The sequence below is a fragment of the Nycticebus coucang genome, chromosome 22 (assembly GCF_027406575.1).
Source record: "Nycticebus coucang isolate mNycCou1 chromosome 22, mNycCou1.pri, whole genome shotgun sequence".
NCBI classification, from domain to species: domain Eukaryota; kingdom Metazoa; phylum Chordata; class Mammalia; order Primates; family Lorisidae; genus Nycticebus; species Nycticebus coucang.
Window position 1 is genome coordinate 33,830,290 of NC_069801.1, and position 21,703 is coordinate 33,851,992.

Here is a 21,703-nt window from a genome sequence, read left to right on the forward strand (position 1 = left end):
AGGCAGGAGAATTGCTTGAGCCCAGGAGTTGGAGGTTGCTGTGAGCTGTGACGCTGTGATACCACGGCACTCTACCCAGGGCAAGAGCTGAGGCTCTGTCTAAAAAAAAAAGAAAAACATTTATATCACAATTTATAATCAAATTTATTAAATAGGAATTTTGTGTATTGAGAATTTCAAATCAAAATAAGGTTTCTTGCTTTATGTGTAAAATTTGAAATAATGCAAACCTCTGTTTTTTTTTTTTTTTTGTAGAGACAGAGTCTCACTTTATCGCCCTCGGTAGAGTGCCATGGCGTCACACTGCTCACAGCAACCTCCAAATCCTTGGGCTTAGGCAATTCTCTTGACTCAGCCTCCCAAGTAGCTGGGACTACAGGCACCCGCCACAACGCCCGGCTATTTTTTTGTTGTAGTTTGGCCGGGGCTGTGTTTGAACCCGCCACCCTCAGCATATGGGGCCAGCGCCCTACCCGCTGAGCCACAGGCGCTGCCCCGCAAACCTCTAATAAAAGATTACCTAACTGCCTGTTGCCATAGGACATAAATAAGCTTTAAAAAGAAACATTGGCAGGCGGTGTCCTTTGCTCAGTGGGTAGGGCACCAGCCACATACACCAAGGCTCGTGGGTTTGAACCTGGCCCAGGGCAGCTAAACAACAATCACAACTGCAGCAAAAAAATAGCCAGCTGTTGTGGCGGGCACCTGTAGCCCTAGCTACTTGGAAGGCTGAGGCAAGAGAATCGTTTAAGCCTAAGAGTTTTGGGTGGCGCCTGTGGCTCAAGGAGTAGGGCGCCAGTCCCACATGCCGGAGGTGGTGGGTTCGAACCCAGCCCCGGCCAAAAAACCACAAAAAAAAAAAAAAAAAAAAGCCTAAGAGTTTGAGGTTGCTGTGAGCTCTGATGCTATGACACTCTACCAAGAGTGACATCGTGAGATTCTGTCTCAAAAATAAATAAATAATAAACAAACATTGGTTTGGGTGGGCCTGGTGGCTTAGGATTGCTTGAGGCCACAAGTTTGAGATTAGCCTGAGCAAGAGTGAGACCCTGTCTCCAAAAAAATAGAAAAATTGGCCTGGTTCAGTGGCTTATGTCTATAATCCTAGCACTTTGGGAGGCTGAGGTGGGTGGATTGCTTGAGCTCATAAGTTCAAGACCAGCCTGAGCAAAATCGAGACTCCATCACTACTAAAAATAGAAAAACTGAGGCAAGAGGATCTCTTGAGCCTGAGTTTGAGGTTGCTGTGAGCTGTGATGCCATGACACTCTACCCAGGTTGACAACTTGAGACTGTCTCAAAAAAAAAAAAAAAGAAAAGAAAAATTCAGCTGTGCCCCGTGGCACTCACCTGTAGTCCCAGCTACTCAGGGGAGGCTGAGATAGAAGGATCACTTGGGCCTAAGAGTTTGAGATTGTAATGAGCTGGGATCACATCTTTGCACTCTAGCCCAAGTGACAGACTGAGATCTTAAAATAAACCTATAAATTAGGGTGGCCCCTGTGGCTCAGTGGGTAGGACGCTGGCCCCATATACCAAGGGTGGCTGGTTCAAACCCGGCCCCAGCCAAACTGCAATAAAAAAAATAGCTGGGCGGTGTGGCAGGCGCCTGTAGTCCCAGCTACTCGGGAAGCTGAGGCAAGAGAATCGCCTAAGCCCAGGAGTTGTTGGTTGCTGTGAGCCGTGATGCCATGGCACTCTACTGAGGACAATAAAGTGAGACTCTGTCTCAGAAAAAAGAAAAATGAAGAAAAAATTAAAATAGGGTCTGTGCCTGTGGCTCAAAGGAGTAGAGCACCGGCCCCCATATGCCAGAGGTGGCGGGTTCAAACCCAGACTCAGGCAAAAACGGAAAAAAAATTTTTTTTAAATAAAATCATAAAGAAACACTAGCTATCTTTTGTCAATTTTGTGTGAACCACCAGTATTCTAAAATACTGGATGTCAGGCATGGTGTCTCAGGCCTGTAATCCTGTAATCCCAGCACTTTGGTAGGCCAGAGGTAGGCAGATTGCCTGAGCTCATGAATTCAAGGCCAGCCTGAGCTAGCCCAGCATTGTAGCAGGCGCCTGCAGTCCCAGCTATTTGGGAGGTTGAGGCAAGAGAATTACTTGAGCCAAGAGTCTGAGGTTGTTGTGAGCTGTCACACGAGAGCACTCTACTGGGGGCAGCAACGTGAGACTCTGTCTCAGTAAATAAAAAAATAATAATAAATAAATAAAATACTGGATTTCATTGCCATTCCTGGAATACTTTCCCCTGAAGAAGTTACTTATGAAAAGAATGGAAATTATAATAGATATATTAAAGTCTTAGGCAGAAGACAAATGATGACCATGATAGATGGGTTGTAGTGGCTTATGCCTGTAATGCTAGTATTCTGGGAGGCTAAAGTGGGTAGATCTCTTGAACCCAGGAGTTTGAGACCAACTTGAGCAAGAGTGAGACCTTGTCTCTACTAAAAATAGAAAAATAAAAAACCTAGCCAGGCATCATGGTGGGCATTTGTAGTCCCACCTACTAGGAAGGCAAGAGGATTCCTTGAGCCCAAAAGTTTGAGGTTGCTGTGAGCTATGATGACACCACAGCACTCTATCCAGGGCAACTGATGAAACTGTCTCAAAAAGAAAAAAAAATACCCCGATACTACATGCTGCCAAATATTTTGAATAAATAACAAAGCTAATGCTGGGGGAAGTGGGAGAGCAGAATATAAAAGCACCCTTAAAATAGTTGTAGATTTGTACGTTCTGGAAAGGCAGAATGATTAAGTGTGGACTTAGGAGCCAAATGGGTCCCGTACATGTGCTGATTTCAGCACTTACCTACTGGGTGACTTTGGAAAAATAACTTTAATCTCTCTTTTTCATCATTTATAATATGGACTGATAATAAATCACCTGGCCCGTAGGGTTATGAATATTAAATATGACAGTAGCGTGTAAACAGCTCTTAGGGAAATACCTAACACATACTATGTGCTCAATAAATTGTTTCGTTAGGAAAATTAGTTCTGAACTATGTGAGTTTCAAATTGGAATGTATTCTTTGCATAAAATATGACCAATCTGAAAGAAATTCCCTTTCCTTTATAGTTTCAAAGAATAGTCAGAATGCTGTGCTAAGCTCTTTGAAACCATGTAGTGAGGGACGTAGATAGAATTGGAGATGAGGGGAATTTTTTTCATTTTGTAAATGTTAAATAATTCTTATTGAAGAAAATTTAAGATATTTTAAAAAGAGCAAAGCTGACAAAAAGTTGCTCATGATCCTGCTACTACCCTAGTGCTAACCTTTGAGTTTAGTTTATTCTAGTCATTTTTTCCCTACACATTAAGTTTTATTTATTTATGTGACAGAGTCTCAACTTTGTCACCCTTGGGAGAGTGCCATGGCGTCACAGCTCATAGCAACCTCAAACTCTTGGGCTCAAGCGATTCTCATACCTCAGCCTCCTGAGTAGCTGGAACTACAGGCACCCATCACAATGCCTGGCAATTTTTTTGTTGGCCGGGTTCGGGTTTGAACCCGCTGCCCTTGGTATATGGGGCCGGCACCCTACCCACTGAGGCACAGGCGCTGCCCCTAAGTTTTTTCTTCTTCTTTTTTTTTTTTTTTGTGGTTTTTGGCCGGGGCTGGGTTTGAACCCGCCACCTCCGGCATATGGGACCGGTGCCCTACTCCTTGAGCCACAGGCGCCGCCCTTTTCTTCTTTTTTTAATGTACAAGTATGTTGTGATTATAACGTAAGTGCATAAAGAACTGGAGGGTATTTAGCCTAGAGAAGTAAGCCATTGTACCAATCGAGATGAGTGATGTTGGGGACCTGGTTCAGTTCAGTAGCTATAGGAATAAAGCATAGGAACAGAAAACAAGAGATATTTCCAAGATAGAATCAACAAACTTTGGTGTAGTGGTTTCAACAAAAGTTTTTGTTTGTTTATTTGTTTTTGTAGTTTTTGGCCGAGGCCGGGTTTGAACCTGCCACCTCTGGTATATGGGGCCGGTGCCCTACTCACTGAGCCACAGGCACCGCCCTCAATTATAGTTTTTAAATTCTGACTCCTGAAAGGAGGCAAATGGAACATAGGAGGAAGAGCATATTTTGCTGAGAAGACATTTGGTTGTGGGGATGTAGAGTTTGAGGTCTGTGTAGGACATACATTTGGAAGTATATAGTGGGCAGTGGAAATAGACAGCGCTTGAAAGAGTGATACAAAGGTAATCTGCCTGGGATGTGAATGAGAGCACCACAGTAAGAATGTATAAAATAGTCAAATACGGTGCCTAATTTTTTGCATATATGTGGGACCTCTTAGTATGTATACCTCTTTATAAGGGCAGGAATAGTCTTTATCCCTACAACTACCGTATAGTAATAAATGTGTTTACTGAAATGAAAGAGGCCATTAGTTTGGTCTCTGTAGAATGAATCTTGGGCTGGGGATCAATCATACTTACTATTTATTGACCCTTTTCTTTTTGTTGATTTCTTCTTCTTCTTTTTTTTTTATTTTTTTATTTTTTTTTTTAGAGAGAGTGAGTTTTACTTTGTCACCCTCAGTGGAGTGCTGTGGCATCACAGCTCACAGCAACCTCCAGCTCTGGGGCTTAGGTAATTCTCTTGCCTCAGCCTCCCAAGAAACCGGGACTACAGGCACCTGCCACAACGCCTATGTTTTGTTGTTGGTGGTGTTGCAGTTTGGCCAGGGCCTGGTTTGAACCGCCACCCTGGGTATATGGGGCCTGTGCCCTACTCACTGAGCCACAGGAGCTGCCCTTTTTTTTTATTTGTTTGAGACAGTCTCAAGCTGTCACCATGGTGGGTAGAGTGTCATGGTGTCACAGCTCACAGCAACCTCAAACTCTAAGGTGTAAATGATTCTTTTGCCTCAGCCTGCCAAGTAGCTGGGTCTACAGGTGCCTGCCACAATGCCCGGCTATTTTTTTGTTGCAGTTGTTGTCATTTTAGCTGGCGCAGGCCAGGTTTGAATCTGCCACCCTCAGTGCATATAGCTGGCACTGTAACCACTGTGCTACGGGCGCCGAGCCTTTGTTGTTATCGTCTAATGTTCAAAGCAGAAATAAGAGACCTTAATTTTTCTTTAATGCTTTTGGTGAAATTTTGTTGCTTGAATGGCTATAATTCATTCAGCCTAATCTTGCTCTTTAAAGAAAAAAAAAGATTATATTTGTGGGTCACGCCTGTAGTCCCAGCTACCTGTAAGGCTGAGGCAAGAGAATTGCTTGAGCCCAAAAGTTTGAGGTTGCTCTGAGCTATGACACCATGGCATTCTACCCAGGGCAACAAAGTGAAACTCTGTCTAAAAAAAAAAATACATATCTATATATATATATAAATAAAACATTGTTCCAGTGACTTTTCAAATGCCCAGAGTGTGCTCATCGTGAGTATGTTAAGGAGACCGCACTGTTTAAATTTTTTTTTTGAGACAGAGCCTCAAGCTGTTGCTTTGGGTTGAGTGCTGTGACATCACAGCTCACAGCAACCTCAAACTCCTGGGCTCCAGCAAGTCTCCTGCCTCCACCTCCCAAGTAGCTGGGATTACAGGCACCTGCCACAACGCCCGACTATTTTTTGTTTGCAGCCATTGTTATTTGGCGGGCCCAGGCTGGATTCGAACCCACCAGCTCAGGTGTATGTGGCTAGCGCCTTAGCCTCTTGAGCCACAGGTGCCGAGCCTCACTGTTTAATTTGAACTAACATAAGAGGGGTAGGGATTTAGGAATATAAAACTGTATAAATCAGTCTTGGCGCCCATAGCACAGTGGTTACGGCACCAGTCACATGCCCTGAGGCTGGTGGGTTCGAGCCCGGCCCAGGCCTGCTAAAACAAGAAAGACAACTGCAACAATAAAATAGCCAGGTGTTTTGGTAGCGGTCTGTAGTCCCAGCTACTTGGGAGGCTGAGGCAAGAGAATCGCTTCAGCTGAAGAGTTTGAGGTTGCTGTGCCCTGTGACGCTCCCGGCACTCTACTGAGGGTGATATAGTGAGAATCTGTCTCAAAAAAAAAAAAAAGTATAATTCAGTATAGCACCAACTGTGTAAACATAAATTTCATGAGGTATTGGATTCTTTTTGAAATTAACTTGTAGAAGTCTTAGTGTAATGTCTGTGTCAGAAGATACTAGATAGGTGGTAAGAGCATCCTAAGAGGGCAGGCGGATTGTGGAAAGACCTACCCCATCTGTCTACTCACTCCTCTTTGCATACTTTAGTTAGCAGTTGGTTAATTTGCATGTGTAGTATTCGCTGTTATGTGTATTGACTCATTCTGAAAGACCTGTGAGGATAGGAGTCATGTCTTTTTCTCCCAACATCTAGCTCTAATATGTATAATAGGCTAACAATAAATATTTGTTAAGTGATGAAAATGGTGAATGTGAGCTGCACCTGTGGCTCAGTCGGTAGGGCGCCGGCCCCATATACCGAGGGTGGCGGGTTCAAACCCGGCCCTGGCCAAACTGCAACCAAAAATAGCCTGTAGTCCCAGCTACTCGGGAGGCTGAGGCAAGAGAATCGCTTAAGCCCAGGAGTTGGAGGTTGCTGTGAGCTGTGTGAGGCCAGGGCACTCTACCGAGGGCCATAAAGTGAGACTCTGTCTCTACAAAAAAAAAAAAAAGAGAGAGAGCTTTTTCTGTGTATGGTATAATGGTTTAGCACATATTTCCTTTTTTTTTTGAGACAGTCTCACTTGGTTGCCCTGGGTAGAGTGCCATGGTGTGGTAGCTCATAGCAACCTCAAACTCTTGGGCTCAAATGATTTTCTTGCCTCAGCTTCCTGAGTAGCTGGAATTACAGGCACCCATCACAATGCCTGGCTATGTTTAGAGATGGGGTCTTCCTCTTGCTCAGGCTGGTCTCGAACTCCTGAGTTCCAGCATTCCACCAACCTCGACCTCCCACAGTGCTAGGATTATAGGCATGAGCCACTGCGCACAGCCAGTTTATCACCTATTTCCTTTTGTGTGATAAAGGGTTTTTTTTTTTTTTTTTGTTAATTTTAAAGTAATCAAGACCATGCTAGAGATCAGTTCTCAATTTACTGGAACTGATACCAAAACCATTAATATGGAAACTAAGGCTTTAGAAAATCCAGTGTAGTCCTGCATTGCTACCATAGATATTTATAGTTCTTCATGCAGAAAAGTTAAAGACAGGAAGATAGGAATCTTTGAAGGGATTTTTCTGATTACTCTGAGGGTAATGAATCAGATGAGATGTAATTTACTCAAGAGAAAGTTGCCTTCAGGAAATAAGACTACCAAAAACCTATGGGGAACTCCCAGACCCAGACAGAATGTGTATTAGAGGGAAAAATGGTTTTATCCTGCCTATATTGGGTAAAACACATAATTCAAGTCTTAACATCAATTAAGTGTTAGCAAAACCTTTCTAGTTGTCAGAAGAAAGAAGTGTACTAACTAACCAGAGAGAAAACAAGTCCATGGAACTTAGAAAAAGAGTGCCCTAGACAAAAAATTGGGTAGTGATTTTTTTAGCACTGTCGAGGGAGAATATAAGCCAGCTTTCTGCTGTTATTGGAACAAACTCTTAGCAATAGGACCTAGGTTATATATCAGGTTTTGTCCCAGTCTAATTTTCTTTTGGTTTAGATTCCAAAATATCTGGTTATATTTACCAGATAATGTCTCAGATGCTGCAGTCTGGGAAATGGGGTACCCCGAATGGTAATGTGACTGTTTCCCATTATGGGAAAATAAACTGACATTTGGCCTGTATGTTAATTTTAATTTTAATTTTGTATTTGTTTATTTATTTAAGAGACAGAGTCTCACTTTGTTTCCCTTGGTAGAGTGCCATGGTGTCCCAGCTCACAGCAACCTCCAACTCCTGGGCTTAGGCGATTCTCTTGCCTCAGCCTCCCGAGTAGCTGGGACTACAGGGGCCTGCCACAACACCTGGCTATTTTTTTGTTGCAGTGTGGTCGGGGCCGGGTTCAAACCCGCTGTCCTCGGTACATGGGGCCTGTGCCCTACCCACTGAGCCACAGGTGCTGCCCTGTATGTTAATTTTTCAAATGAACTTTTTCAAAAGTAAAAATATCACATTAACATTTTATAAATTGGTCAGCATAAATTAATCCATGGAATCCTAATCAATGGAAAAATGGATTGTATGGAGCTGTAGAGCTGTGGGCCATAATTCAGGGATAGGTCTCTTCCTGAAATCATAGTCTTTATTCTTACATAACCAGTGCTTGTACATATATTTAGTGCTCAATTTATGTTGTATCAAGAAAACTGAATATTCAATTTCAGAGATCTGTAGTGACAACAACTATAGGCATTTTATGGCTTTTCTCTTAGATTTATTCTCATGTGAAAAGAACTGTCCTGCCTTTTTTTTTGTTGTTGTTGTTTTGTTTTTTATTTTTGGCCAGGGCTGGGTTTGAACTCGCCACCTCTGGCATATGGGACCGGCGCCCCACTCCTTGAGCCACAGGCGCCGCCCCTGCCTTTTCATTAACTCAGCAGAAACAATCATTAAGTGATGAAAATAGAATCCTCCAAATAAATCAGAACATGAAAAGGCAAATAAAAGGTGTATTTTCTGTTGGGGGGGGAAAAAAAGATATAACCTCTGTTAAGGAATTAAAAGGAAAAGATAGCACATTTGCGAACAAAGACGAGCTATTTGTTTCATTATTTTTATTTGTAAATAATTAAATATTAATTTTATTTTTTAGACCCTATTGCAGTATGCAAGCAGCAAGAATGCATCAGAACATATTGTGTATCTTCTGGAGGTATATCGACTTGCCATCCAAAGCTTTGCCAGTGCACGTCCATATTTAACCACTGAATGTGAAGATGTCCTCTTAGTGCTTGGCAGATTAGTACTGTAAGTTTAAGAACTTAAATCACTCTTAAAATTGAGTAATAGTGTTTAGGAGACTTCTCTTTACAATGTCACATTTATTCTTGAAAACACTGTTAGAGTCAGATCTTTCAATGAAATTTCCTTTGCTCTGAACCTTCACACTCAGGTTCCCGGGAGGTACAGTTGAACTGAAGATCCAGCCAAGCAACATAATCTTTAACTTGCCTCTGGAGTCTCCTTTCCTACTCAGGCTTGGAATCTGAGAATCATAATGTTTCTCTGTCCCTTAGGTATAGATCGATTTAAATGACAGAGTATCTGGAAACTGTGATAATCTTTGAGGAACACTTTGAGGGAAACAGCATGAAATGCTGCAATTTGATTATATTATTTGAACCAAGAATAATTTTACTAGCAGAAAATACCAGGGTGCAATATAAGATTTCCACCCAAAGAGTCCATGATGATTTAGCTGCTGTTTTAATATTTGGCTGCCTACTAGCAAATAAAATTATATCTTTAATGTAATTTTCATCTGTAAATTGAAGAAATACAGCAGCTATTCAGTTTGTAGCTGGGTACCACTTTGTTCAGCTTACAGCTTACTTAGTGGCATAACTTCTAGATGGTTGGTCCCCACCCAACCCATGACCTTACCTGTTTTTCTTGCTATTTACCAAAGGCCAAAACCTCTAATACCATGCTATTATGGAGCACAGGCATTCCTGGTTTTATAACCCCATTCCTTCTACCAAGCCCCACTTTCTGTATTACCTATGCTAATCCCTAAAGAGATAAAGTAATATTCTGCAAAATTTCAGAGAAGTATTGCTTGATGGGTGTTCTGTGCTGATCTTATTCAAGTTGTTATACATTTCCTTTTTTATTTTTTAAAATTCTTCCCATTATGTATTTTCTGCCTGAGTAATGGTTAGGATAGAAAGAATAAACACTTTTTTTGGGCTTGGTTTATTAGATGTAAAGAGATGACTTTGCCAATCTTTTCTGCTTCTCTGCAAGTGACTGAAACCTGTATAGATGATAGTCACATATGTTATCTCTTTATCTGCTGAACTGGCAGTGTAGGATGAGCTCCTCATTTTGTCTTGTGGTATTAGAATTATTCCTGGGTGCCTCCTCACATCCAAACAAAGTAAATAAACCTGCTTGTAATGCGATTTCTGAAACACTTATAGTCTTACCAAATGTCTTAAAGCAACAATGTAAATATAGTAGAACTTCTGTAAGTTGACCACCCACGGTGTTCAACATGTGGAATTGGGCCTACTGTACTGATATGTGCGTGTGGTATATGTCTAGTCTATGAAAATTAGATCAACTTAACAAAGTAGTTAATGTAGGAAAGTGGTCAGCTATGTAGATTCTACTGTAGGGAGCCTTGTGCTCTCTTTTTTCTCTTTTTTTAAAGATGAAAAGCTAATATAACAACTTTGAAGAAAATTCTGAAGAGTAAATAATTTAAAATGTATATTCAGTTATCGCTGGCATAGGATACTTAATTATTACTGTAATCACCTGTATATACTTATTTATGTTGTAGGAGTTGTTTTGAATTACTGCTTTCAGTGTCTGAAAGTGAACTGCCATGTGAAGTCTGGGTACCATTCCTTCAGTCTCTACAGGTGAGTTGATTTTAATTGAAAAATTTATATGCACAGAACCTAGTTAATTACACATACTCTCAGCAAACTAAAATTGGAAGCTTAGAACAGAAAGAAGTTCAGTAGATGTTGGTACTCATTTCATGAATTGAGAAAGGTACTTCATATCAAGGGGGTATGTGAAAAATATTTTTTGTCTCATTTGGTTTTGTTTGTCTTTACATAGTTTCAAAATCATCAGAACAGTTTTTGTCATTCAAAAACAAAGGCTAGAATAAAGCTATCACTTTTTATTTTATTTATTTATTTATTTATTTATTTATTTATTTATTTATTTATTGAGACAGAGCCTCAAGCAGTCACCCTGGGTAGAGTGCTGTGGCATCACAGCTCACAGCAACCTCAAAGTCTTGGGCTTAAGCAATTCTCTTGCCTCAGCCTCCCAAGTAGCTTGGACTACAGGCACCCGCCACAATGGCCAGCAATTTTTTGGTTGCAGTTGTCTTTATTGTTTGGCAGGCCTGAACTGGATTCGAACCCACTAGCTCTGGTGTATGTGGCTGGTGCCCTAGCTCTTGAGCTACAGGCCCGGAGCCAGCTATCAATTTTTAATAGTATATTGTTACAAAGTAGCAATATTTGAATCATTCATAGTACACTTGTGTGGTAACCTTCAGCATATCATTTACTAAGTCAAAGATTTATCTTTTCCCTTCTAACACTTTAGGAATTGTGCCAAATATTGTTAAGTCTCTGAAACTGCTAAAGTAGGTACCATAGATTCTATTCATGCAGTTTACATATAGGAAAACTATTTGGGCTCTCACATTGGCTTATCACCTTTCTTAGTAGGTGAGCAGATCAGAAAGTGGCAAGTTTGGGAGAAAGCATTGGATAAGAGAAAAAGCAAGCATGGTGCCAGCCAGCAATAGGAGACAAATTTGCTTGTAATTGATGGACATGGGGAAAGTACTTCAAACTACTTAAATAATAGTTTATTGCTTAGAAAAAAAAGACAAATGATAGCAACCATTCATTTCTTGATCATTAATTATGTCGGGTAGCGCCTGTGGCTCAGTGGGTAGGGTGCCAACCCCATATACTGAGGGTGGTGGTTTCAAACCCAGCCCTGGCCAAACTGCAACAAAAAATAGCCTGTCATCCCAGCTACTCGGGAGGCTGAGGCAAGAGAATTGCCTAAGCCCACGAGCTGGAGGTTGCTGTGAGCTGTGACGCCATGGCACTTTACTGAGGGTGACAAAGTGAAACTCTGTCTCAAAAAATAATAATAATAATAATAAAGGCGGCGCCTATGGCTCAGTGGGTAGAAGATCGGCCCCATATCCCGAGGGTGGCAGGTTCAAACCCAGCCCCAGTCGAACTGCAGCCAAAAAAAAGCCAGATGTTGTGGCGGGTGCCTGTAGTCCCTGCTACTCGGGAGGCAGAGGCAAGAGAATTGCTTAAGCCCAGGAGTTGGAGGTTGCCGTGAGCAGTGTGACACCACGGCACTCTACCAAGGGCGATAAAGTGAGATTCTGTCTCTACAAAAAAAAAAAAAAAGTATATACATATATGCCAAGCACTTCTTTATACTACCTTTTACATGTTTTATATCTTTTAATTAATTAATTTTTTTTTTTTGCAGTTTTTGGCCAGGGCTGGGTTTGAATCCACTACCTCCGGCATATGGGGCCAGTGCCCTACTCCTGTGAGCCACAGGCACTGCCCTTAATTTATTTATTTTTTGAGACAGAGTCTCACTATGTCATTCTGGGTAGACAGCTGTGGCATCACAGCTCACAGCAACCTCAAACTATTGGTTTTAAGTGATTCTCTTGCCTGAGCCTCCCAAGTAGCTGGGATTACAACTGCCCACCACAATGCCCGGCTGTTTTTTTTTGTTGCAGTTGTCATTGTTGTTTAGCAGGCCCGGGTGGGTTCAAACCCACTTGCCTCTGGGTACGTGGCCAGCACCCTAACCCACTGAGCTACAGGCACCGAGCTGACATTGTTATTTTTTTATTAATAAAGGTTGAGTGTCTCTTATCTGAAAGCTTAGGAATGTTTTGGATTTGTTATTTTTTCTAATTTTGAAATATTTGCATTATACTTAGCAGTTCAGCATCCCTAAGCCGAAAATCTGAAATACTCCTATGAGCATTTTCTTGGAACATCATGTTGGCACCCAGAAAGTTTTGGATTTTGGAGCATTTTGGATTTCAGATTTTTGGATTAGGAATACTCATTCTGTATCTTTTTTTTTTTTTTGTAGACACAGAGTCTCAATCGCCCTCAGTAGAGTGTCGTTGTGTCACACAGTTCACAGCAACCTCCACCTCCTGGGCTTAGGTGATTCTCTTGCTTCAGCCTCCTGAGTAGCTGGGATTACAGGCACCCACCACAACGCCTGGCTATTTTTTTGTTGCAGTTTGGCCCAGGCCGGGATTGTACCCACTACCCTTGATATATGGGGCTGGTGCCCTACCCACTGAGTCACAGGCACCGCCCTCTATATCTTTTTTAGAAAGAATGTGTTCTTATGTTTGTTCATTCTTTAATTAGATTGTTTGCTGGGAAAAAACAATTGCCCTTTTTTCCATCTCTGTAAATTTTTAGGGTTTGTCAGATATATAGGGTATGTTTTTGAATATGTGTTCAGTAAAATAAATGTAGTAGGTATAAGGTAAATGTAAAACATGGTCCCTGTTGAAATTTGAAAGGCAAAATGCTGAATTTTTCTTATTTTTTGTGATAAATGGGCAAGACAGCAGATGAATTAAGGATACTTTTGGTTGAGAGTGTAGTTTTTTTTAGGGACAGAGCCTTACTTTGTCGCCCTCAGTAGAGTGATGTAGCATTACAGCTCACAGCAACCTCTAGCTCTTGGGCTTACGTGATTCTCTTGCCTCAGCCTCCCAAGTAGCTGGGACTACAGGCGCCCGCCACAACGCCTGGCTATTTTTTTGTTGCAGTTTGGCCGGGGCTGTGTTTGAACCTGCCACCCTCGGTATATGGGGCCGGCGCCTTACTCACTGACCCAAAGGCGCCTCCAAGAGGATAGTTTTTATCAGAGCAGACCACAGAATAGTTCTCAATCCCTGTTTATAGCACTATAACCCTTCCAGACTTTTCCCCTATAGATAGAAAAATCTAAACTATAAAATGGATATTTTTTTTATTTCTTTTTTTTTTTTTTTGTAGAGACAGAGTTTCACTTTATTGCCCTCGATAGTGCCGTGGCGTCACACAGCTCACAGCAACCTCCAACTCCTGGGCTTAGGCGATTCTCCTGCCTCAGCCTCCCGAGTAGCGGGGACTACAGGCGTCTGCCACAACGCCCGGCTATTTTTTTGTTGCAGTTTGGCCGGGGCTGGGCTTGAACCCGCCACCCTCGGTATATGGGGCCGGCGCCCTACTCACTGACCCACAGGCGCTGCCCTAAAATGGATATTTTAATAAAGAAAAAATGAGAGCTTATTTTCTATATACTTTTTTTTTTTTTTAACTAAATATCATAGATATATGCCTAGATGTCTAGGATTACATATATAGATTTTTTTTTTTTTTTTGTAGAGACAGATTCTCACTTTACGGCCCTTGGTAGAGTGCCGTGGCCTCACACAGCTCACAGCAACCTCCAACTCCTGGGCTTAAGTGATTCTCTTACCTCAGCCTCCCGAGTAGCTGGGACTACAGGCGCCCGCCATAATGCCTGGCTATTTTTTGGTTGCAGTTTGGCCGGGGCCGGGTTTGAACCCGCCACCCTCGGTATATGGGGCCGGCGCCTTACTGACTGAGCCACAGGCGCCGCCCTACATATATAGATTTTTTTTAAATTTTTGAGATGGCGCCTCACTCTGTCATCTAGGCTAGCTCATAGCAGCAACGTCAAAACTCCTGGGCTGAAGCGGTCCTACTTCAGCCTCCCATGGAGCTGGGACTACACACATCTACCACAATGCCTGGGTAATTTTTCTTCAGGCTGATCTTGAATTCCTGAGCTCAAGCGATGCTCCCACCTCAGCTTCCCAGAGTGCTGGGATTACAGGCATGAGCCACCATGCCAGCCATAGATTTCCTTTTTTGGTGATTGCCTAGAATTCTGTTTTGTGGGTGTACCATTAATTAACCAAAAAACTTTGATAATTATTGTAAGTGGTGTGAGATGAGCATCTTGTACTGGCATTTCTGTACTTCAGATTTCAAGAAGTGAGCTAGGAATATTTTCCTAATTTTTTGAGACAAGAGTCTCACTTTGTCGCCTTTGGTAGAGGGCTGTGGCGTCACAGCTCACAACAACCTCCAGCTCTTGGGGTTAGGTGATTCTCTTGCCTCAGCCTCTCCAGTAGCTGGGACTACAGGCGTCCGCCAGAATACTCAGCTATTTTTTTGTTGCAGTTCTGCCAGGGCGGGGCCGGGTTGGGTTAGAACCCGCCACCCTTGGTATATGGAACTGGCACCCTACTCACTGAGGCACAGGCGCCATCCAGGCTAGAATATTTTCACCTATAAAAGAAACAAATCCGACTCACTACCTGTAGTACAGTGGTTATGGTGCTTGGTGGGTTCAGCTAAAACAACAATGACAGCTGCAACAAAAAATAGCCTGGCGTTGTGATGGGCGCCTGTAGTCCCAGCTACTTGGGAGGCTGAGGCAAGAGAATCACTTAAGCCCAAGAGTTTGAGATTGCTGTGAGCTGTGATGCCACGGCACTCTATCCAGGGCAACATAATGAGACTCTGTCTCACACAAAAAAGAAAGAAATCTAAGTTTTAAAATAATTTTTTACATGCCATCATGGTTTTTAAGGATTATTTAAAATGCATTTTGAACTTTAACAAATGAGAAAGTAGAAAGCTTTAAACTCAAAACTGTGGCTGGGCATAGTGGCTCATGCCTGTAATCCTAGCACTCCGAGAGGCTGATGTGGGTGAATTGCTTGAACTCAGGAGTTTGATATGACCCTAAGCAAGAGTGAGATTCTGTCTCTACTAAAGTAGAAAAACTAGCTAGGGCGGCGCCTGTGGCTCAAGGGGTAGGGCGCTGGTCCCATATACTGGAGGTGGCGGGTTCAAACCCAGCCCCGGCCAAAAAAAAAAAAAAAAGGAAAACTAGCTAGGTGTAGTGGTGAGTACTATACTCCCAAGTACTTGGGAGGCTGAGGCAAGAGGGTTGCTTGAGCCCAGGAGTTTGAGGTTGCTGTGAGTATGACAGAGTGAGATTCTGTATCAAAAAAACAAAAAATAAATAAAACTTAAGCTGTAGCTTTTTTTTTTTTAAAAATTACTGCATATCATGGTGGGCAGTTCTATTAGATATTGTAAATATGGAAAACACACACAGCAAAGCAAATTCTGAAATTTTCATATGAAATCTTTTTCTTCACTCCCAAAATACGTATCTGTCATTCTGACTTAAGGAGAAAGAAGCCTGAGGATACAGGCCAACTTATTAAAGGAAAATTGCAACATTAGTTAAATATTACTGTTAATAAACTATTAATTTGTAATATCCCTTTCTGATTCTGTTCTATGTCTTAAGCCATTTGTCACCAGAAAATAACTCCGCATATTGAGGAAGAGGGTATAGTAAAACCCTGTCTTATTTTAACATGAAATTTAAGTAGTGGTAGTGGGATTATGGTTTATATTTTACCTAAGTGAATATAAAACCATCAATATATTCTTAGGTCTGTGAGTATTTTTGACTTTCATTTTCCAAAGGAATATTTCTATAAATAGGACCTTATATTCCTAGAGAATCTCAGCAGTTTAAAATAAGGGAAGAAAGGTAAAAATTTTAGGACATAGGAACAACTTGACTGTAATCAGTAATCCTCATTAGTAATAGAGGACAGTGAGATAACATACTTAATCATTTATATTGAGATGAATTTCTGTCCCCTTTTCCCTCACCCCTTGTATATAGGAACTTTAATAAACTATTGTCAATTATATTTTTTTTGTTTGATGATAAAATATAGCTAATAACCTAAAACTTTTTTTTTTTTTTTTTTTTTGAGACAGAGTCTTACTTTGTCATCCTTGGTAGAGTGCTGTGGTGTCACAGCTCACAGCAACCTTCAGCTCTTGGCCTTAGGTGATTCTCTTGCCTCAGCCTCCCCAGTAGCTGGGACTACAGGAGCCCACCACAACACCCAGCTATTTTTTTTTTTGTTGCAGTTTGGCCGGGGCCAGGTTCGAACCCACCACCCTTGGTATATGGAGCTGGTGCCCTACTCACTGAGCCCCAGGTGCCACCCAACCTAAACCTTTCATGATATTTTATATAGCCACCTCTCATTTAAATAGTAATTTATTGGAAGAATTTGAATAATTATGCAATAGTTTGGTGTCATTAAGTAATTTTTCTGTTGGAAAGAATAGGCTACTTATGCGAATACTGCAGAATCCTTTAAAACAGTGGTTCTCAACCTTCCTAATGCAGTGACCCTTTATACAGTTCCTCATGTTGTGGTGACCTCCAACCATAAAATTATTTTCATTACTCCTTCATAACTTTAATTTTGCTACTGTTATGAATCTTAATGTAAATACCTGATATGCAGGATGGTCTTAGGCGACCCCTGTGAAAGGGTAAGTTTGACCTCCAAAGGGGTCGTGACTCACAGGTTGAGAATCGCTGCTTTAAAAGAAAGCTGTAGTAATTACTTTAAAATAATAAATCAACTACTACAAGGGCAATCAGGTCTTTAAAGAGTCTGCTAGTAATATAAACCATCTGAATAGTAGGGTATACCAAATATCCCTAAGTAATGCAAAGACCTAAATTAAATTGTAGTGATAATTTTACCAGAGAAGAATTCAGAAAAACATTTCAAAGATAATCTTCAACTTAGTGAAAACATTCTAGTTTGTAAAAATGCAGCAACAGAATTTCACAAAGCTTTGAAGATAGTCTTTTATTTAAAGCTTATTTATTTTTAGGAAATCCTTTCAATTCACAGATGTTGAGATGTAGTGAAAAGGCAAAACTTTTTATATTAACTAGTGACTTGTTTTCTGGAATCCTGTTTTTCTTTTAGGAGTCACATGATGCATTACTGGAATTTGGGAATAATAACCTACAAATATTGGTTCATGTTACCAAGGAAGGGGTATGGAAAAACCCAGTTCTTCTTAAAATCCTGTCTCAGCAGCCAGTAGAAACAGAGGAAGGTAAGTCTTAAAACATTATTGACTATATTGGATAAGTATTTAATTCTGAGAGAGTTGAAATTTATTACGGGTAAAACAATTGCACATGTCACTTACACATGCTTATACCCTTGTGTATACCCAGTCATTTTATTTTACTTTTTGCGTGGTAGTAATTAACAGCATTTAATGTTTTGCTTAGGTATGGAGTCTTATATTTGGGGATAATATTTTAAGTGTCATTGCAGTTACTTTAAAATTTTACATTGAGGGCGGTGCCTGTGGCTCAGTTGGTAAGGCGCCGGCCCCATATACCGAGGGTGGCAGGTTCAAACCCGGCCCCGGCCAAACTGCAACCAAAAAATAGCCAGGCGTTGTGGCGGGCGCCTGTAGTCCCAGCTACTGGGGAGGCTGAGGCAAGAGAATCGCTTAAGCCCAGGAGTTGGAGGTTGCTGTGAGCTGTGTGAGGCCACGGCACTCTACCAAGGGCCATAAAGTGAGACTCTGTCTCTACAAAAAAAAAAAAAAAAATTTTACATTGAATTACATTGTTCATACAAAATTCCTGAGATAGAAATGAATAATCTGCTTTTGGTCTTTGGTATATAGTAAAGCTATACCTTTTTTTTTTTTTTTTTTGTAGAGACAGAGTCTCACTGTACCGCCCTCGGGTAGAGTGCCGTGGCGTCACACGGCTCACAGCAACCTCCAACTCTTGGGCTTACGCGATTCTCTTGCCTCAGCCTCCTGAGCAGCTGGGACTACAGGTGCCCGCCACAACGCCCGGCTATTTTTTGGTTGCAGTTTGGCCGGGGCTGGGTCTGAACCCGCCACCCTTGGCATATGGGGCCGGCGCCCTACTCACTGAGCCACAGGTGCCGCCCAAAGCTGTACCTTTTTGCTGGTTGCAACTGCTGAGGGCCATGAAAAAAATTCCTTTTTTATTTTATACTTGTGAAGGAAATAATTGTAGTTCAATGTTTTAATAGAGAAATATAAAGGATGACCTTTTTTTTTTCTTTTAAACAGAGTCTTACTGTGTCACCCTGGGTAGAGTGCCGTGGAGTTATAGCTCCTCACAGCAACCTCAAACTTCTGGGCTCAAGAATTCCTTTTGCTTCAGCCTTCCAAGTAGCTGGGAATACAGGTGTGCACCACCACACCCAGCTAGTTTTTTATCTTTAGTAGAGATGGGGTCCTTGCTTAGGCTGGTTTCAAACTCCTGAGCTCAAGCAGGCCACTGGCTTCAGCCTCCCAGAGTGCTAGCATTTTTATTTACAAAATGGTTAGGTTTGTTTGTTTCTAAAATTGTCAGTTAAAGCAGAAAAATTAGAGGCTGGATGCAGTTGCTTATTCCTATAATTCTAGCACTTAGAGGAGCCCAGGCAGGAGGATCGCTTGATGCCTGGAGTTTGGGCAATAGCAAGCTCCCTATCTCTTCCCCTCTTCCTCCCTCAAAATATAAAAAAAATAACAAAATAAATCAGAAGAAAAATTATGGCTTTGAGTTGACTTTTGTATCTCACTTGATATAGACAATTATAACTTCATTTACTTCAAGTTATGCACAGTCCAAAGGATCATATTCTGTTAAGAATATTTCTGGTATGAAAACCAATTTCAGAAGAAATATTATACTTTTTGAGGTATCTTTAGATGTAGACTTAGAATAAGCCATTTGAATGTTGATCCCTTAAAATATCCTAGTTAGCTTATCCAATAAGTTTGACCACCTACCATATGTATGCTATTTGGGGCTTTCCGTATAGTAAGAAGATTGGCATGGTAATGCTGCTATTGGGTGGGCATGGTGGCTCATGACTATAATCTTAGCACTTTTGGGAGACCAGGGCAGGAGGATTGCTGAGACAAGGAGTTGAAGACCAGCCTGACCAGCATAGTAAAGCCCTGTTTCTACAAAAAATAGGGCTCGGTGCCCGTAGCACAGTGTATGCCAGCCACATACACTGAGGGTGGTGGGTTTGAACCCAGCCTGGGCCAGCTAAACAACAATGATAACTGCAACAAAGAATAGCCGGGCGTTGTGGCGGGCGCCTGTAGTCTCAGCTACTTGGGAGGCTGAGGCAAGAGAATCGCTTAAGCCCAAGAGTTTGAGGTTGCTTGTGAGCTGTGACACCACGGCACTCTACCAAGGGCAACATAGTTGAGACTCTGTCTCAAAAAAGAAAAAAAAGAAAAATTTTTTTCTTTTTGGTGGGCAAATATTTAACCAGCTACTTGGGAGGCTGAGCTAGGGAGGACTGCTTGAGCCCATGAGGTTGTAGTGAGGTGACCGAATAAGACTGTCTCAAAAAAAAAAAAAAAGCTCTTAGGTTTTCTTTTTGTGCTTTTCCCCTGATAATTCTACTGCTTTTCAGTTGTACTGACAAGAAAAAAGAATAAAGAAAAAAGTCATTAAAAAAAAAAGAAAGAAAAAAGCCATTAAATAGAAAAGAGATTGGTGTTTATTGTTTTCTGTTGAGGTCCTCAATAAATGGCATCCCTTTGTAAATATAGGCAGATGGAGGCTACAATGTTGCCTCTATTTAATTGATAAAAGCTGTTTGAGGACAAAGCCAAGTACTTTCAAAAGCATCCCAGAATTAGATTCTAGTCTAGATAAGTTTGGTTTTTTGGATCCAAAGGAGACTGAAAGATAAATCTTAAGTGGAGCCTCTGTGAGGCAGGTCCAGTCCCAAGAGGGAAAAGGATAGAATTCCATTAAATATCCCCAATATATTTTCCCTCATTACACTAATCAAATATGTCACCCTACCTCAGGAGTTAATAATAATTAATTATTTTAACACGGAAAAACATCAAGAAATGGAAAGAAGCGTTGCTTACCTAACATTCTGTGGTATCCTATTTGTTGAGTAAAGATTAATCAAACATACCCTATACATAAGACCCTGAATGGGTACATGATGCCTACATATATATCTAAGGAATTATACTGAGGATTACAGTGTAAGTGGCAGGCAACCTATTCCCTGCCTAATTTTACAGTTGGCCCTTAACCTAACTTCATCAGAAGTTTAGGAAGCTTTTTTTATATCTTCACTGCCCCTATAGTGCAGATGTTACATATTTCATGACAAAAAACAATGATGATAATCTCATTGATGATCTTTTGTTCACTTAGTAGTAATCAGAAGCATAACATTCAAAGAACTTAATAATGCATTTCAGTTTAGATTTGAAATTTTTTAAGGCCTATAATTATTTTTTAAATTTTTTTCTTCCTTAAATTTTGTGTATCTCCCTCAAGTCCCCAGAAAAATCCAGGTTATAACTAAGGTATGTAGTAAGTGCTAATAGGCTAATTGTTGACATACATGTCTGCCTGCCACTATCAGTAAAAACATCACTGAAGAGCTGATTTTTTTTTTTTTTTTATGGCAGTGTGGCCAGGGCCGAGCCACCCTACTACTTGCACCACAGGCACCGCCCTGAAGAGCTGATTTTTAACTGGACTTTAAATGCTAATGCTTTTACACCATGAAGTATATAGTACAAGATAAAGTGTCATGATGTCTACAAATTATTTTCAAATCGTTCAGAAAAAAGAAAAGCTATGTTAAGCAAATATGGTAGACCAGTTATTTGAATCTGGGTGGGAGAGATGTTACAGGATTTAAAACTTTGGTTATGTTAAAACATTTGAAAAAATAAAATATAGAGAGGATCATGACTGGTAGTGAGACTTTTCATTGTTAGGCATGTTTCCTTTTAAAAATAAATTGAAGTAAATATGGTATCTTAACATGATTTTTAAAATACAACATTTAACTGTATGTGAAAAATTGATACAGCAATGGCTTAATTATAGTTGCAATATATTTTGAATAAAATAGTTTACCTTGTCGAAATAATAGCTGTGATTTTTAGAATGCCTGGTACATGTCAGGCACTTTATTTGTGCTTTTCTATCTCATTTAATCCACGAAAACAGATGAGAGATTGCACATACCCAAGGCCATATAGTTAAAAAAAAAATTTTTTTTTTTTTGAGACAGAGCCTCAAGCTCACCCTGGGTTGAGTGCTGTGGCATC

General features: G+C 40.9%; 1 protein-coding gene across 1 annotated transcript in view; it reads left to right on the forward strand.

Moving 5' to 3' along the window:
• Nucleotides 1-21,703, forward strand: part of RLF (RLF zinc finger) — a 111,358-nt gene that overhangs the window by 30,664 nt on the left and 58,991 nt on the right. Inside the window, exons 2-4 of the mRNA XM_053576234.1 lie at nucleotides 8,734-8,888; nucleotides 10,429-10,510; nucleotides 17,536-17,668. Coding sequence (XP_053432209.1) covers nucleotides 8,734-8,888; nucleotides 10,429-10,510; nucleotides 17,536-17,668 — 370 coding nt within the window. The remainder of the gene's footprint in view (nucleotides 1-8,733; nucleotides 8,889-10,428; nucleotides 10,511-17,535; nucleotides 17,669-21,703) is intronic.